Raw genomic sequence first — 19,818 nt, forward strand, 5'->3', positions numbered from 1 at the left:
TACTTAGCTTTCCATTTGAGCCAGTGAATAAAAAAGGAGTAGATGATTACCTCAGAGCCAGAGTCAGATGGTAAATCATTGAGTTTGTTGTTGAAGTATCGTGTCCTTTCTCAGAAGAAAAAAATTAATGTGGAGTAAATAATTTCCTCTGTGTGCTCTGCTCTTTTGCTGCTGCCAGCTCAGCTGCCGGAAGTCTATTGTACATTTTTTTTCTACTAGTAAAAGGTTTGATTTACTAGAACAGGACTTCTCAACCTTTTCAGCCCACGACCCCCAAATTAAAGGTACTAGAGACCAGGGATCCCCACTGTTATTGTGGGTGGTTGAACACATACACAAACATTGAAGAACAGTCATGTGGGGACAGGGCCATCTATAAAGGGGAGAGCTTTTTGGGGCCCATCTATAAAGTCAGCAAAATGATCGTCCATTGTTATATGAATCTGTGATAACCACATTTATTTATTTATCTGAATAATATCCACTGTTATCCAGGAAGCTCATTATTATTTGCTCCACAGTATAGTCAGATGTAAACCTTTTTTTAATCAGAAATAAAATGGATTAAAAGTTACCTTAAAAACCACAGAAAGGTGCAAATTAGTGTTCAAAAACGAGCAAAAAAAGTGGTAAAAATGGTTCAATGTGTCGATTTTGGCTTAAAAGTGACAGAAATGGGGGAAGGGAAAGGGTTTATAAGTGCAGAAAAAGTTTAGGTCTACTCACACATTAGTATGCCAAAAACCTTTTACTAGTAAAACAAAATGTTTCCTTATTAGTACACACAAACTTTCAGTAGTAGCACTAGTAGACTGTTTTTAGTTTATTAGTAGAACTAGTAAAGCCAAAAGATTCACTAGAAGTACTAGTGGAGCTAATTCATATGAAGTAGGAGGGACTATACCCAAATCCAGCTCTCAATTGGTTGGAATATTTTAAAACCCAATGGAAAGCCTGAATTTGCTCTTCCCAGCCCTCTTATTAGCATACTGTATAAAGCTTACTAGTAGTGACACATTTTACTTGACTAGTTTACCTAAATCGAGTACATGTACTAGTAGAGTTTAACTAAGCTTGATATCACATTTACACGTCAACAGTTATACGTGTGTGTGTCTACAATCATCATACTTCTCTCTCTCTGCTTTGTGTATCACAACACCTCAGCGGTTGTCCAAACCATGCGTGACCTGCTCTGGGTGTGTCCTCAGTGTAGCAGCACTGTTTGTTTGGCTCTGGAAGAATGCGAGGACACAATGCAGGATGCTCAGGTCAGACTGTCAGACAAACATACAGGATTACAGACCATCCTTGGCCACGGATTTCACTTTAACCACATACAGACTACAGTTGGTACAATGTGGAAGAAGTTTCCATTAAGTCTGACTGCAGTGATGAGGAAAGAAGTGTGGCTAACATTTCTCTTACGATGTAATCTCGCGTGATTTCAGCGTAACCATCCTGATTTTGTAAATAAATGTAAGATTAACAACAGTATTTGGTTCTATTATCCATATTTAGCATTTAGCATATTTGGTATGATTTCAGGAAGATAAATAGTCATCTAAACAGGGAAAGATGATTACATGGAAAAGTGTAACGTGACAGAATTTGATAAACCCTGAGGCAGAATTTGAAAAATTTAAAATTGGGAAATCGCAGGCCCTGAATATCATTTATTTCCTGATGCTCTTTACCTCTGATGAATACAAACACGATGTGTCTCTCTTGTTAGGTTAAAAATGCTCTTTTTTTGCCTTTATCTTATTGTCGTCCTCCTTCAGGGCAGACAGGCCTTACTCTGGATGCTCGGTGTGTATGGCGAGCGGATCTCCAGTGCCCCCTACAAGTTGGAGGTGTTCATCGATGACGTTAGGAATGAGACATCAGCAGGGGTTAAGCTGGAGCTGCTCACCGCCTCCATGAGACTGTTTCTGTGCCGACCTGCTGAGATGCAAGATATGCTCGGAAGGCTGTTGCATCACTATATCGGTGAGTCTGTGAGGGTTTGTGTTGTTGTTTTTATGGTTTTCTCTCATTTTGTGTGCTTTTGTAGTTTTTTGTTGGGTTTATTTTTTATTCATTTTGTGTATTTTTGTTGTAGTTTTTAAAAGTCTTGTAATTCTGTGTGTTTTTTGTAGTCATTGTGTGCTTTGCTAATAAGTTTGTGCGTTTTTCTTCTTATTGTGTGTTTTTGGAACTATTTTTTGTGTATTTTTTTGTTGTATATTTTTCTCTCATTTTGCACATTTGTTTTTTGGAGTCATTTTGTTTATTTTTGTTTTTGTTTTTATAATTCTTTGTATTTTTGTGTACCGGTGTTATTGTAATTGTCTTGTGTTTTTCTCGAGTAATTCTATGCATTTTTATTGTGTGTTATTTGAGTCATTATTGCATATTTTTGTTGTCGTGTTGAATATTTTTCTCTCATTTAATGTATTTTTGTTGACATTTCATATATTTTTCTCATTTTGTACAATTGTTGTTGCTGTTTATTGTTTTTTTTTGGAGTTATTTTGTGTATTTTTGTTCTTGTTTTTAATAGTTTTGTAATTTTGTGTACAGTAGTCCCTTGCTATATCGCGGTTCACCTTTCGCCGCATCAGTGTTTTGCGGATTTTTTTTACAGTGCAATTTTTGGATGCATTTTTTTTACAGCGTATGAATATGCATTGTGCTCTGCGTCCTGATTGGCTAATGCTTCGTTCACTCAACAGCATACCAGCGACACATCTATCTCGGTGAGTTTCACTGTCTGCTGAAGTGAGGAGCTGAGCTCCTTTTTCTCCTCTCACAAACATAAACCACCAGTGAAAAAAGCCGGTGTGATTAGCAGCTAATGCTATTTTAGCTCAGTGCTACAGAGAGAACTTTTACCTGCTACTGCCACTTTCTCGCTGATTCCCCTCCTCTCAAAATCCTTCCTAGTCCAGTCCCTGTTATAAAAGCCATGTCATACAGCTCCATGGTGGTCACACACAGCTTCTACTCCATGGTTGAATGGGTGAACAGAACGGTGTCCGTGTTGACGGCCTGACGTCATCGTCAACAAAGACTCTGAATGCGTTCGGCATCAATGTCTGATCACTAGCTGTGTGACTCTGAAGTGCTGTTTGTTTGAAAACAGGTTTATGTTTTAAAATCTATGAAATTTGAACTTTGAGAGTGTTTAAGAGAAAAATGTTAATTCCTGTCTGAGAGAAGTGTATAAAGTGTGTGGTGAGGGGTTTTATAGCCTTAAAACATGTATAATAATAATTGTAAAAAATAAAGCTGACTACTTTCCTGACTATTTCTCCTATTGCGGGTTATTTTTACAATGTAATGCAGTACTACTGTATACTAGTACAGTGCCCGTCGGAGGTATGTATTCATATAGTGGGAGCTTAAGTAGAGTTGTCAATTATTGGCAATTGAGTATGTGTTTGAAGGTTGGATGTACAAAGTGTACATACTCTGTACTCTGTAGTGTTATAGAGGGGTTTTATTTGCAGGGTCAAAGTAAAATAGCTTGTGTGATTTCTCTGGTGTAATTCTATGGGACATGTGCATGATAAATAGATAAAGGTTGCACCAATTGTTGTTCGACTTAATCAAATGGATAATAAATGTACCGGAGCATCCCAGTTCTTAAGACCCTCCTTCAGCAAGGAAAAACAGAAAACCCAGTGGGAAAATTAATTACACACAAATATGTCATGTGCATCCAACATACGACCATAGAGAAGAGACACAAAACTGGTGGGTTTTACACTCAAAGTGTCCCTCTCCATTTTTCCAGGCTTGGGACTGGCACACAGGAACACACTGAGTGAGTCCTTTTGTGGTTGGATTCCCACCACCACACCATGTTAGAGGTTAGTTTGTTAGTTGTTAGTTGTTCGTAGTAATAGTACGTAGTATCAGTGTGCGTGCCGCTCAGACGCCCTTTCTCCCTCTCATGTCCCATTTGGTCTAACGTGTGTTGATTTAAAAATCAAAAGAAACGTTTTGAAACATAATTACTAAAAAGTCATAAATAATGGATGCCCACCCTTGGATTATGTGTAATGTGAGGGTTTAGAGAACCTTTAGCCAGGTCAGAAGTGGGAGCCTGTTAGGGCTTCACCACAACTGGGTCTGTATGGACCTCTCACTGCTTCCCCCCCACTACTGAGTGAGCATGAGAGAGTGGTTTACTGTGACAGTACTTCAGTATATACAGTACAAATTGCTTAGAAAGTGTTGGTTTTTTTTAGTTTCTTCATCTAGAGCAGGTATGAAAAGTCTGTTAGAACCTCTAACTCTGCTGGCCGCAACATAGAATTGACCATGGCTGAAGAAATCTCGTGCCGAAAACACCAACACGCTACAAAGATAGACCCTGTGATTTATTCACAGTCATGTCAAAGCAAGATCTCACTGGAAATTGTTTTCATCTTAAGGTGAATGGGAAGATGTTGTCAGATGGTATGAGTGTGATTCGTGGAATTAAGAGAGTGCGTCCAGCATTTACACCAATTACAGATTTTGTAACTAAGAGGTGTGGCAGGATTTCTTCGATACTGTATCTTGAGCCATTACAATGTCCATTTTGTTGGTCAAAGTTTCACAGTAGCATGATCACCATTCCAACTTTTAAACAATTGCGATGAGGAGGCATTCCGGAAGGGCAGAGTGTGTTTAAAAACTCAGTTGGGTACATATGGTGACCCTCAGAATCTGCTGTGTCAATGCTGTTGCAAACGTCTTCTTGTCCTGGAAAGATCTTGGTCATGTACTCATTTACTGTGTCTATTTCAGAGTTAGTTGGGCATAATATAACACGTTCACATAGCCAAGTTGTACAGGAAATGTTGGTCAGCATGTCTTCATACACCCAATTTACGTCTTTTAGTTTGTCATCAGGAATTGTCAGTGTGTCATTGAGTTTAATTTCAAATTCACCTTCCTCTGGAACTATTGGAATTTTTGCCTCGCCAAGGTCTAAGAGAAATTTGGCAGTCTTCTTCAGTTTTTTGATGTTCTGTAGCTTAAGAGATCCTCATGTTTATTGTTAGAGTGACTTTCAACATTTTTCCATAGGTATGAGTTCTTGTAACACCGTCCTATGATCTCGGTTTGGCTACCGTGTGGCACAACGGTCAGTATTTGCCTCCAGTCGCCACCAAAGACCATTATGATGCCACCAAATGGTTTGTCTCCATCACAGTTTTGACAACAGTTTTTCTGCTCATTATTAAGTGTTTTCTGTTTGAGTAATTTGAACGAGAAGTTCCTCCATGTTGTGCTCTGTCTCGTGCTGGATGATGCAGGAAGTCTGATTATGATCATGAAGTGGATTAGGCTCAGGGAGTCCAAAGTTTCCACTCAGTGTGAAACCATGTCTTTCATTGTGGGCCTTGAGGTCGAGTAGCACTTGATTCAAAATGTTCTCATTTGGCTCATTCATTGCAGCCCTGTGCATTAAGTCTTCATTCAGAACGCATTGTGCCTTTCCCAAAACTGCAAGTGCTCTCCTCTAAGCACAAACATGAGCATGGTGGCAAATACTTCATGTTGTGCTAGGCCAAAGGTCACATTTGCTGCTTCCTCCATAACAGAATCCACTTCCTGGTCATTGTCAACGATGCCATGTGCAATGCAGGCAGCCAGGTAGGTGTCCATGACCACATCTCCAACTTTACGGCGATCTCTTAAGGAAGTTGGTCCTGGGACACGGTATAAAAGGATGCGGAGATAGAACAGTTCAGCAGTGTGTGGGTTGAAGGCAATCATTGGAATGCGTCCAACGGTGTCGGCCATGCGGTAATCTTGAGAACTGTGAGCAGCAGTCCATCAAACACAATCCTGGCTCTGATTGGTTCTTTTTGCTCGGTCGCGGTGCATTCTGGCAATCTGCCAAAGGCTGCAGGAGCAGCAGGGGGGACTCAATGAGCCTGTTTTTTCACACAAACTACTAGTTTGATGTAAAGCTGTCCTTACATAGTGACAGCTTTAGCAAATATGACAAAAAGTCACTTTTATAAGAGTTGTAGACTGCACCTTTAATGACAAAACAGACTGTGATCAAGATGGATGGATGAACCAGAACCGGAAGTAACGCCCCCTGAGGTCAAAAGTTGAATAGGTTTCATTTCTGTACAAAATTAAATTAAAATAGACGTTTTGCAACACCAAATTACTTCAAAATAACGGATGCACACACTTTCAGGTCCAACAAACACTGCGTTGGGGAGAAATTCGCTCCACACACGCACGCATGCAGACTGTCTTTGCTTTTTAGATAGATTTGTAGTCGTCTTGTCTGTTTTGAAAATAAGTTTGTGCATTTTTGTTGTCATTGTGTGTTTTTGGAGTAATTTTTGCATATTTTTGTTGTTGTGTTGTTTCATTTTTGTCGTTTTTAATTTTTTTGTAATTTTTTATGTTTTTGTCGTCTTGAGATTTTTTAAAGTATTTTTGTGCATTTTGGTCATTGTGTGTTATTTAAGTCATTTTGCATATTTTAGTTGTGTTGTATATTTTTCTCTCATTTTATATGTTTCTTTTTTTTCTGAAGGAGTTTTTGGAGCCGTTTTGTGTATTTTTTTGTCATTTTGTGTGAGTACATTTTTACATAATTTTGTTGTTGTATTTAATATTTTTCTCATTTAATGTATTTTTGTTGACATTTTATAAATTTATCTAATTTTTGTATACATTTATTTTGTATATTGTAGGTGTCCTAATGTTTGTTTGCAGTATTTTTTGCATTTAACAGTTGCTGATGTTTCGGAAAATTTTTGACGTTGAGCAATTAAAGCTGCTCGGGACGATAATTTTTTATTGCGTGCTGTAGATTGATGTTTTGAAGTGTTTTTACTTCATTCTTACTGTGATTTATTGTGTTTATTTGCCAAACAACGAGGGCAGTGACTGGCTCGATGTTCCCAGTACAGTATACCCCGTCAAATCACCTTACTCCACCACACAGTCAGTTTTGGTCGGATTCCATGTAATCTCCAAAATAATCAACGTAAACCCAACCAATATGAAAGTGCGTTTGATATAAAAGTCTGATTTTGTTTAATATTAACAAAAACAAACTATTGTTTGTTTTTGTTGAAAAACACACAAAAAGAGGAGATTGAAAAAAATGTATCAAATCGCAATTATATTATTTTACTTTACTTTTCTTTCTTTACTGTATGTAAGGTAACCAACTTTGACATTGATTAACATGACATTGTTAGGAAAATCACCTCATTAGACATGTAAATGACAGGTATGCCCTGTAAGATTTCTGGCCCATTTTGAGCTGATTTTTGACTCGTGCGTCTATTTTTGAGATCGGGCCGAGTCTCTGCTAAATCGTGTGTCATGCATTGTATAGTATACATGGGGTCACAAGAAGCGATTAACTACGGTGGCTGGGAAGTGTCAGGTGAATGCATTTACAGAAACGAACACAAATGCAAACAGGTCACAACACGAATGCAAACCGGCCACAACGGAAGTGTTTTTGACTGACCGGTATTACAGTCGGACGGGTATTATGATATGATAGCCTGATATGAAAAGAGTATCCTAATCAACTTTCACTTACTTTCATACGCGTTTCGATGTCTTCTTCTTGTTCTTCTCTGTTCTGGTGGGTTAAAAACATCCGCCAGAAACGTGTTCGTCTGTAATACCGGTCCGTCGGAAACACTTCCGTTGTGGTCATTTTGCATTCGTGTTGTGACCTTTTTGCGTTTGCAATCGTATGGTTGTAAGGAAATCAAAAATGTTTGAAATCCAGTTGCTCCGCATGCTTGAACACTGTAGGACCGCTGTCAAATTGACGGACTCTACTGCCCACGTCTGTCCAGCCAGCTCCTGGTCCATCACATCGCGGTTTGTTTTTTTTTTAAAGCTCTTCTTGCTCAGATTTGCAATTGTCTCTCCACTTCCGGGTTCTTTATCTTCTGTTTTAATGGTGGCACTTCAGAGTTCTTCTACTAAGTTGTACGTTGCATTTCCGGAAACAAGACCCTGACGTGTCGTGTATGGACGTACAGTACAGTTTGGGCAGCCAGATCGTGTCAGCGTGTCGGTCCGTACAGTGCAAGAACATGAATCGTGAGCTGCGCACATTCAGGCTCTGCAATTGAGTAGCACAGTTTGAGCTGCAGCTGAGTACAACAATTGAAAAAAAATTGCACATTGTATCCCAGCCTTTAGCCAACTTGCTCTTTTTTTTTTATTCATTACTTGGTTTTTAAGTCAAACCAGTTTCTCCTTCAAAACAGGTCTGTAGGTGTGTTTGTGGCTTTGAAAAACACAGTATTTGGGGCTTTCCACTGTAGTGCTTGCAGAGGCATTGCAACAGGTTAGGCAACAAAGGATATTGCCTAGGGCCCCGAGCTGAAGGGGGCCCCGAGGAACGGCTGACAGTCAATTTCAATGACAAAATAATGTAACTGCTTTGAGACTCTGCAACGACGAAAATCGAATTTGAAAATCCCCTGCACTGGGACCTTTCTGAGTAGTCACTGGTTAGTTGCTAGTAGGGGGCCCGACAGACGGCAGATATCAGTGACACAACTTGAAACCCCCCTGGACACATTACAGTGATACGGGAACTTCACTAATGGGCCCCACTACTACCGGTCCCTGCATGAACGTGCTGATGTTATCAAACACACACCGAAAAAATGAAGCGGACATATCCCACAGGGCTCATGAAAAGAAGAAAAAGACAAGAAGTGGATGAAAATAAAAAACGTGGTAGTGGTAAGTGAGAATGTGTAAGATATGTGTGTTACACTATAAAAAGGTTTGTCCCAGTTAATCCCAGGCACTTTGTCCCAAACTCCCAGTCATCCACCCAGCACATTTAAGTCTGTGTAAAGTGAATTCAGCCATTTTCTTCTAAACACATTCATAAAGTGTGTTTATATGTATCTATATATAAATCTGTAATGGAAACCCAGCTAGAGTTGCTCTTCGCTGTCATCATTGATTTAAATTAATTATATTTGTTCAAGATAATAAGCTGTTCCTCCATTGTAAAGACGGTTGCTCTGCCAAATTTCTCAATTGTAGTTATTGGTCAGATGCTACAATCTCCACCCCTTTTATGTGAGCACACACGTACCCAGGCTTAGCGTGTTGTTATCGACCTTCGTAGGACAGCTTCTCTCTGATAGGGAGTGTTTGGTTAAGTGAAGCCTGCTAACAGAGATTAATCCAGGATATAATTATCTGGCTTCATAGCATAGGCCCTGTGTGTTTTTGTTGTGATTTGGGTTTTTTTTCTGTCATTTCGTATGTTTTTGGATTCATTTTCTATATGTTTCGTGTGTTTGTTCAGTTATTTTGTGTATCTATGTTGTTTTGTTGTCATTTTCATGTTATTGTTGTGTATTTTTTAATTGTTGTATTGTTTTTATTTTGTTTATGAAGTAATTTTTGTTTTTCTTTTATCCTTGATGTTCTTATGTATTCAAAATAGTTTTGTGTGTTTAATTTAGAGGCCTGTTTTGGTAGTCGTATTGTTTATTTCTCTGTAACTTTTTAAGAGTCATTTTTCCATTATCATTTTTAATATTGTTTTTTTATTTGGTTGTGTTTTTTGAGTCATTTTGTATATTTTTCTTTCATTTTATGTTTTTGTTCTTGTTTTGTGTTGTCGTTTGTGTATTTCTCTGTAATTTAGTATGATTTTAGAGTCATTTTCTGTCTTTTTTTTAAAAATATTTTTCTGATATTTTGGTATATGTTGGTTATTCTTTTGTGTTTTACTGTAATTAGGCCCGAGTGCCACAAGCTGGCGAAGGGCCTCTTGCTCTCGTAGTGGCAACACTACGAGGGAAGGGGCGGAGCCTATGAGAACCCCACGTGCCCGTCAGTGACCAGGGACCCTTGTCATGTCATAGGCATGCCCCCGCGCTTTCCAAAAATGTATAGTTTATGGTACTCAAAAAGGAGGAAACGGTGTTGGAACCAACTCACTTACTTTTCACCCACTGATCCATTATGTAGGGTCTCAAAAATTCAAACAAAATTCAATCGCGCGCTTCTCTAATTTGTGGTTATTTCCGATTTTAAAAATGCCCTCAAATACGCTAATAACGAGATAGGAATTGACAAAAAAATTAATTAATCATTGAATCAGGAAAATTGACACAGAAGTAGACCATGACAAGACACGTAAAAATATTATTAAGACCATGCCCAAAAATATTGAATTGAAAATTGCAAAATTGCTATTTTCACTCACGTATTTTAACGCATTTCTCCCAGGGCGTTTCACTGACGGGATTCAAAATGCTGGAGATCATCTAGAGAAGTATTTGCAGGGCGGAACCGAGAATTTTGTCAAAAATGATAAAATATAAAATTTTTGGAAAATGCTCCCATTTACACATACATGTCCCTAAACCAGCTCAATGTGGAAAAACGGACATTGGCGCATTAGAAGAGAATTTAATATGAGACAAATGTCCTATTTTAGCGCACTTTTCCTACGGTGTTTCACCCACAAAGCTCAAAGTTGCTGGAGATCATCTAGAGAAGTGGGACATCAAAAGTTATCTATAGATTTTTGATAACTTGCATTTTGGCCAAAACCTTTTGAAAATTATTTTTTTTTTGAAAATGCTCCCATTTGCACACACTAACTTTGATTTGCTTCACATATAAATCAGTTGTTAAACTCTCGTCCCTAAACCAGCTCAAGGTGGAAATATGGAAATCGGCACGTTAGCGCCCCCTACAAAGTGAAGACAATTTAATATGGGGTAAAAAAAAAATGTTTGTAATTTTTCATGAACTTCTGTTTTTGCGTCTCGATCAAAAAAGTCAATGAGATACATGCTTTATTTTTTATCGTGTTATTTTGTATCGAGATTCTCTCCATTTTGTGTTAATAGGAAATTGGCCAAATGTTGAAAATTGTCAGCTCAAACTTAAACACACTCCCCCTGGAGCTGCTGCTTCTACTAAGTTTATATGTCAGTAGTACATTTCTGTCTAAACAAATCAATAATAACGCATTGATAGTATAAAATTCACTGTTAAATTAGGTCTTTATATGAACTTGAAGTGGCAGAGCAAAGGCAGCATGGCAAAGGCGGGGCAGCGAAGCCAGCACAGGAAAAGGCGGCGCGGCACGGCGAAGGGGGTGAAGGCGAGGGCCGTTTATTGCCGCTTGCGGCTATGTTTCTGTATGTTTTCAGTGTAATTTTTGTGTATTTCTTTTTTTGTCAATTTTATTTGTTTTGGGAGTAATTTTGTGTATGCAAAATTAGACCAATGCCCACCAAACTAAAACAACACACTTACATGAGCCAATCAGGGTCAAGGAGAGGCACGACTGATTCATGACGCCTGGTGTGCGACACATTGGCTAAATTTCTAATTCAGTTCTGAGTCTGAATCTGAATTAAATTCAGAATCAATTCAACTTTATTGTATATACTATGGTGTTTAATACAACAAAGTCATCTCATGATACTTATCGCATAAGTAATGATTTAATGAAAAAACATGACCAGCCTCAGTGACGATGCAGAGGAAAAACTTCCACCAATAAATGTCTCTTTATTGCGGTTTTTGTACGTCTTATACATTGAATGGATTCGGGTTCTAACGTCAACAAAATGTTTGTATTGCAGAGGAGGAGACCGACATGTGTGTCCGTGATCAGGCCCTTCTATACTATCGCCTGTTACATTGTGGGAAAGAAGAGACAGAAAAGGTCCTCCAGGGCCGGCGCTCGGACCCTTCCCTTGGCGTTCTGATTGGTCCGCCTGCCGAATCCATCAGCCAATGGGCTCACAGCTTCAACACCTTGGCCCCACTGCTTCAAAGCACATTTAAGCCTGACTCAAAGCCTCAGCTCTCGGATGCACTGAGGTGTGATCCAGTGGAGACTTCAGGTAAGACGCCTGCCGACTGTTCACCAATCACACAGTTAGCATTTTTAGTTCTTCATTTACACAACATGTAGCTTTCTGCTGAGAAATGTAACTTGGTTACATTTTTCTACTGAACTCCAGCTAAAGTCTATTTCTGTCTTATCTTGTGTACATTCTGCCTCCTATTGACATTAAGTACTGTTTACTTCCCTTGATGCTAATCTGTTGTGATAATTGCAGCAATAAATGTTTGCACTGACGAAGATAAGAAGTGTAAATTTGCACTGTTACACCCTAAACTTCAAAAAAGGCATGCGGCACGGCGTCCGTCCCCCGGGCTGCTGAGGTGGTTGTTAAAGCTGCGCTGGTATGCACTGAAGTATTTTTGAAAGGCAGCAGCTTTGCATTCCATGCATGATCATTGCAGAGTTCCTCAGTGCTCCAAAGGTTTAAGGGATTAAGCTTATGGAAACTTTCTAAACTTTTGGCTTGGATATACTGATGTTCTTGGATGCGTTACTACAACACAGCCAAGATCTGAAGATCAAGAGATCAAAAGCAACTTTTCTGTCCACGCTATAAATAAAACACTCAAAGGAAATGAAAGTGCACATCCTTTTGCCTTCCACGGTGTAAACAGAGATAAGTCCTTGTGTCCTGTCATAAACCCACAGTAAGGCCCTGTTTACACGACAACATTTCTATTTTTGTTTCCAAAACATTCGATATTCACCCGTCAACATTTTCAAAACGATCTCTGTTTGTATGAGGCCGTGGGAAGCATGAAAAATTATGTAGCATACATGTCAGGCCAATAGATGGCGGTGTGATTTTGCAATGAACCAAAATAAGCATATGCGTAGAGACACTTCCTCTGAACAAAAGTAAGAGTAGAGCTTCAATCGAACCTACAAAGTTAGTGTCGACCCAGCCCGAACCTGATGAAGCTAAAACAAAGCTTCTCAGACAAAGACCCTTCAGAAGTGTGGAAAGGCCTGTGTGAGCTTACAAACTACAGGAAACCCTCCCCCCACTCAACAGGTAACAATAGACTGGCTGAAGACCTGAATAGCTTCTACTGCAGGTTTTCACACCCACCCCCCAGCTCATTAGCATCAGCCCATCACCTGGACTCTGCCCTTCCTGCTCCATCCACTTCCCCCCTACCTCACTCTCTGATCCCCCACCTGCCCTGAAGATCAATGAAAGAAATGTGTGCCAGCTATTCAAGAAACAAAAGACCGAAAAGGCTCCAGGACCAGACGGAGTATCTCCCTCCTGCCTGAAAGCCTGTGCTGAGCAGCTGGCCCCCATCTTCACACAGATCTTCAACACTTCACTGGAGCTGTGTGAAGTACCATCCTGCTTCAAAAGCTCCAGCATCATCCCAGTCCTAAAGAAACCTGCCATCACAGGACTTAATGACTATCGACCCATTGCTCTGACGTCTGTAGTCATGAAGTCCTTTGAGAGGCTAGTATTGAGCCACCTGAAGGACATCACAGGACCCCTGCTGGACCCCCTGCAGTTTGCCTATCGGGCAAACAGGTCTGTCGAGGATGCAGTCAACATGGGACTGAACTACATCCTGCATCACCTCGACTCCCCAGGGACCTACGCTAGGATCCTGTTTGTGGATGTCAGCTCTGCGTTCAACACCATCATCCCGAACATCCTTCACCAGAAACTTACCCAGCTCACAGTGCCGGCCTCCACCTGTCAGTGGATCACCAACTTCCTGACTGACAGGAAGCAGCAAGTAAGGCTGGGAAGCATCACATCCAGCACCCGGTCACTCAGCACCCGGTCACTCAGCACTGGCGCCCCCCAGGGGTGTGTTCTCGCCCCACTTCTATTCTCCCTCTACACCAATGACTGCACCTCAGGGGACCCCTCTGTGAAACTCCTGAAGTTTGCAGACGACACCACCGTCATCAGTCATCAGACGAGTCTGCCTTCAGACGGGAGGTGGAACAGCTGGCTCTCTGGTGCAGTCAGAACCATCTGGAACTGAACCCGCTCAAGATAATAATAATAATAATGGCTTGGATTTATATAGCGCTTTCTTCGAGAAGACTCGAAGCGCATCACAGAAACCATTCTTCATTCACACCAGTCACTCACACAGTCATACCAGTGGTGGTAAACTACAATGTAGCCACATTGCCTGGGGCAGACTGACAGAGGCGTGGCTGCCATTTCGCGCCTACGGCCCCTCTGACCACCACCAACATACATGCACAATTCATACTCACTCGTACAAGGCAATGTGGATAAAGTGCCTTGCCCAAGGACACAACGACAATGACTTGGTTAGAGCGGGATTTGAACCCCCAACTGGACAACCCACTCTACCACTGAGCCACGGTCGCCCAAGACTGTGGAGATGACAGTGGAGGAATCCACCCCCCCCCCCCCCCTCCCCTTACCATTCTGAATAGCAAAGTGGCTACCGTGGACTCTTTCAGGTTTCTGGGATCCACAATCTCACATGACCTGAAGTGGACCTCCCACATAAACACAACCAGAAAAAAGGCACAGCAGAGGATGTACTTCCTGCATCAGCTGAGGAAGTTCAACCTGCCCCTGATCATGTTCTACACCTCCATCATTCAGTCTGTTCTGTGCACCTCCATCACTGTCTGGTTTGGATCTTCAACCAAACTAGACAGACACAGACTACAACAGATAATCAGGACTGCAGAAAAGATCATTGGTGTCGATCTGCCCTCCATCCAAGACTTATACCTGTCCAGGGTCAGGAAACGGGCAGGTAGCATCACTGCAGAGTCACCCTGCACACAATCTGTTGAAACTCCTCCCCTCTGGCAGACGCTACAGATCACTGTACACCAAAACAACCCGTTTCTTCCCCCAGGCTGTCACTCTGATCAACATTAAACACTCAAAGAGTGTCAGACCTGTTTCTGTGAAATAATCCTGGAACTAAACATAACAACCCTGGAACAAACTGTCACTGTGAATGTTCATGTACATAAACGTATACTATTTAATTTAAATGTTCACCTGCACCACTCATCACTGCATTATTGCACTATTATTATTATTATTATTATTGTTATCTTGTTATATTATTTCATTTAGTTTTGCACATATTAGTCTAACTACTGTTTCTAGTTATGTTTATATTTATTCTAGTTGATTGTTATTAACAATGGGATTGAGCTGCCATGCAAAGTGCTAGTCAACCATTGGGGTTCAGTGTCTTGCCCAAGGACAATTTGACACATAGCACTGCAACGACCAGAAGATCAAAGGTGGTAAAGGGGTTGTCTTCTGACGACCCCTTTACCACCTGAGCCACAGTTGTAACGTCTTTATTTTTTTAAACTGTTGAAAAGCCCTGTAATGTTTAATCAGAGGCAGATGATTTTTCTTATTTTTGTATGTTCAGTCAAACCTGGCAACCTAGCAACAGGCCACAAATTTTCACCTCGGTTTTGGTTGACAACACAAAGTTTTTGTGGACATTCATCAGCTTCGTCTTCATCTGACGCTCACTCTCATATTCTTCAATTCTCCTTGAAATATAAATCTATCTTTTCTTTGTCTGTCTGCTTGCTGTTTGTTTGAATCATATTTTCTCCTTCCCCTCACTCGACTCAGGCAACTGCCCTGACAAACAGATGGACTCGTCCACTCACATCCAGACTTCCAGCAGTGCAGCTCCCCTCAGCCTGTCTGTGTCTCCGGCCCTCAGTCCTGAAAAGTTTGAGCGTCTGTGGCTACAGCCACGTGCTCAGCATGATGAACATGGTAAACTACAGCAAAGCATGTCTGATCTAAATGACAATCATACACTTCAAAGTTCCAAAGTCCACCTCGGGGCCACATGCTTCTGTACTAAACAGCTGTGTGAAAGGATCCGACTGGTGAAGGAACAGGCTGTCCATTACCAGGGTTAGGGGAACAAGACAAAAAGTAGTAAACCTGAATCAGCAAAGTGCCTCCTAGACAGAATCCGTTCACACTGTAGGTCTTAATGCACAAGTCATTTTTTTTTTGTGTGTAATTGTTCATATTATATTAAATCAGTTTGGAGTATGAATAGAACGCGACCCTGAAATAATCCGCATGCATAGAAGAGGTACTAAAGTGCATGACCTCGTAGGCACATACGGTGTTTACGGAATTAAATCGAGGCGTCCATTGTAGGACTGTGTCACGCTGAGAAATTTTCTTTCTAACAGGTCAGCACTTCATAACTTTAAAGATCCTATATCATGCTATTTTTTACCCATCTCCATTTGTTCTAAGAACCCCAACAACATAGTATTTAAGGTTATTTTTCCCAAACTCGCCTGTTTTCCAGAGTTTCAGCCCTCTGAAAAGTGACTTTCTGATCAGTTCTAAAAACAGGCCGTTTTGGAGCTTACTTATGCGTATTCATGAGTAGGCGTGTCTGTAAATGATGACTTCATGCCTTGCTCTTGCGAGGCATATCAGTGGACACCAAAGCGATTTTCTTTATGCTATCCACACACTGTTATTGTTTTCTGCCAAAAAACTGCACATTACAGTAAAACACATGGCTATTAAAGCGGCTATTGTGATTGTGAGTCATCTCAAAGCCTTAGGCTGTATTTATTGCAGCAGCAGCAGAGATCAGCTGCTTCAAACACCTGAGTGTTAAGCTGCTATGTCACTTTCTTCTCCTCATCTCTATTAACTGCAAGAATAGTGCATTTAAGGTGATAATCATTTGTTTTGTCCAACCGCTGCGTTGCATTGCGTCACAAACACATCAGATCAAGTCAAAGGCGATACAAGGCGATATAACGGATACTAAAAATGGAACTGCTCACTGGGTTCTACACCGTTGCTGCCCACTGCCCTTCAGGGATGGGTTAAATGCAGAGAAGACATTTCATGTATGTAGCTCGCATATGCCTTTAACTCTGAGAGAGTGGGCGTGTATGTTCACTGTGGAGGCGCAGCAGGCACTTCCTGGAGCTGGGCGGTTCAGACTTCTGTGATGTCACAAAAGTCTGACCGCTCATTTTTCAGAAGAGGGCAAAGCAGCAGCTCAGAGAGCAGGATTAGTGAGGATTTCTCAGAGATGCAGGAAAGAAGCCTAATAATACTTTGGGGATGTTTTTGATAAGGAATTAACATCGTAACAAGGTTAAAAACCGCCTGGGCCGTCTAGACTGCTGTCGCATTCCAAAAATTGGATACGTATCAGATTCAGGAGTACATATTAAAGTGACCTGGGTCGGATTTGAAAAAAATTGGAATTGTGTTGTTCAGACTGTCTTTAACTGATCAGATACAAGTTGCATATTGCTGGGCAAAAAGATCGGATTTGGGTTGCATTTGCCTGCCGTGTGAAGGTAGCCAGAGAATTCAAAACAGAGCCCAGTTTCAACATGTGCTGTGTAATTTCTGTAGATTCAGTACAAAGAAACATGGAGCGTCATGCTGCTAAAATGACAAACTGATTAAAAAGGTCCAATAGTTTATATTTAAAGCAGCTGGAGATGATAGTTTATTGATCAGATAGAGACAAAGCGAAGGCCTCGTAGATCAATAATTTCCTCAAAAAAAAAAAAAAATTACAACTCAACGGTGGATTGCATTTTAGGATGTGAAGTTCTGTAGACCATAGAAGTGTTTTTACTTTATTCTTACTGTGATTTCTTGTGTTTCTGGGGCAATAAGATTGAAGTCAAAACACTTCTATGCATCCATCTACAGCAGTTGTTTCAATATATTCAGCCCACAACCCCTAAAATAAATGTGGAGATGGGGCCATTTATAAGGGGGAATAAAGGAGAGAGCTTTTTGGGGCCCATTTATAAAGTCAGTAGAATACTGGTGCCTTGTTGTATGAATCTGTGATAACCACATTTATTTATCTGAATAGTATTCACTGTTATCCAGGAAGTTTATTATTTTGTGCCATGGTATATAGTCATATTAAAGATGTAAATCCTTGTTTTAATGAGAAATAAAATGTGTTAAATGTGACCAAAAATAGTGGAAACGGTGGTGAAATAGGGTTTTACAAACCACAGAAATTGGTTAAAAGTTGCAAATTAGAGTGGCAAAAAACGGACAGAAAAAGTGTTAAAAAGGGTTCAAAGTGTCAATGTTGGCTGAAAAATGGCAGAAAAAAGTAGGAACAATTAGTTTAACCTGGCAAATAATGGGCATGACAAATCGTGAATGTAATTAAATTGGCAAAAATAAGCATTCATTATAGTGAAATTAGATTAAAGTGACAATAATGGGTCATCATATGAAACATTAGGTTGGAAAAGTGGGGGAAAGTGTTTTTCACTATGAGACCTACTCTGTGTCTTTATCTGATAAGGTAATCGTCTCCAGCAGCTTTAAGCCATGCCTCTTTTTTTAGGCCTTTGTGTAACTGTGCATTTCTTTTGTTTAGCTGCTGAGGATGACTGTTTGTGGATAGAAGAATCCATCCAGTGTCCAGCTGTATTCCAATGTTCTGCACAAAGCCTCCAGGCCTCCCTACAGCTGGTCAACGTCCAGACTTTGGCCTTCACGCCCGCACATGCACGGCCGTGGAAGGTGTATCTGTACACGCGCATGCAGCTGGACTCACGTGGCAGCACGCTTATCCTGGGCGAGCTTGTGCACTGTGAAGAAGAGCCTGTTAATGAGAAGGAGAGAACGAGAGCACCAGCAGCAGCACCACAGGAGGAGAAAACTGTGAGAGTGACACTCAGGCAGCAGCCCCGCGATGATGAAACTCTGAAGGCCTTTCTCTCTATCTTGACGACTGTACTGCACACACACTCATCGTCCAATGAAACGCTTCCATAGAAACACGTCTTTCACTAACTCTATGCACTGAGCCTTTAGGTTGGATGAAAATACTGCAAAGTTTGATTTTGTCTCAACGCAAATGTGTGTGTGTGTGGATTAAATTCTGGTAGTCTTAAAGATATTTAAGGAGATTTCTTTTTGTCTTTATGTAATTAAGACTACTTGGAAACTTAGGCTATTGCTGCCGTGCATAACAGCAAGTTCAAAACAGGAAGTTCAAAACAGGAAGTTCAAAACAAGAAGCTCGTGGTGAGATGTAAATGAAGTGGAATACATGAAAGTATTGTCTCAGCAGCTTGTGTGTGTGTGTGTGGAGACAGATAATCTATTTTCTATTCACCTACAAACACATGCCCTGATCAATTACTTTTTTAATTTGAGAATTTTACCATTTTGCTTGTGTTACAATGAGGCTGTGTTAGTAAAGTTATAAATGTAGCTGAACAACGAGCACTACATAAAGTCTTTGTTTTGAGAATGTTGATGATGGAGAAGTGAGAGGTAGCAAAGTATCAGGAAGATGGTTCGGCAAAGTGTCGGGAGCTGTGGGAGGAAAGGTAAACAATTAAAAACAGTGGACTGGATGGAAACGAGCAACAGCAGTGAGAATTTATGGAACATCATTCTAGCGTAAATGTAATAACAGCCATAGTTGAGCTCTACTAGTGCATGAGTACACTTTACTAGTGAAGAAAAAGGGTAAGCATCAAATTCTAATAAGGGGGCGGGATAACAAATTCAGGCTTGCCATTGGCTTTTGAAAGTATTCTAACCAATCAGGGAGCAGGATTTGGTTATGTGAGATATTTCTGTATTTTTCAAAGTTAGTCTCTTTTAGGCTCTGAGCTGCTTGGCTTCCAACACACACACATTGTGCACTGTTGACATAAGCCCAAGGTCATGATGCAGTCGGCTGGACTGGCTCATGGTGATAAATCAGCCAAAAACGTTTGCGCCAGCTTTCCCATTGTACGGGGCTGACCAAGCCCAAGAAGATAAAATGTCTACTCCCAATTTTCTGGATACACTCTTGCTTCTCGGACTCACGTGTGTATGAGCTGTTTGCAGGAGCAAAAGGCCTGATAAACTTTGCTTGTGACTAACTAGAACCAACTAGATTAAAATTATACTACTCTCA

The 19,818-nt window shown here is 40.6% G+C and overlaps 1 protein-coding gene across 1 annotated transcript in view; it reads left to right on the plus strand.

Moving 5' to 3' along the window:
- Positions 1 to 19,818, plus strand: part of ap4b1 (adaptor related protein complex 4 subunit beta 1) — a 35,862-nt gene extending 16,044 nt beyond the window's left edge. The window contains exons 9-13 of the mRNA XM_028453819.1: positions 1,168 to 1,271; positions 1,785 to 1,992; positions 11,622 to 11,885; positions 15,492 to 15,641; positions 18,277 to 19,818. Of these exons, the coding sequence (XP_028309620.1) occupies positions 1,168 to 1,271; positions 1,785 to 1,992; positions 11,622 to 11,885; positions 15,492 to 15,641; positions 18,277 to 18,677 (1,127 nt within the window). The 3' untranslated portion in view covers positions 18,678 to 19,818. The remainder of the gene's footprint in view (positions 1 to 1,167; positions 1,272 to 1,784; positions 1,993 to 11,621; positions 11,886 to 15,491; positions 15,642 to 18,276) is intronic.

Source organism: Gouania willdenowi, chromosome 7, assembly GCF_900634775.1.
Source record: "Gouania willdenowi chromosome 7, fGouWil2.1, whole genome shotgun sequence".
Classification (NCBI taxonomy): Eukaryota; Metazoa; Chordata; class Actinopteri; order Blenniiformes; family Gobiesocidae; genus Gouania; species Gouania willdenowi.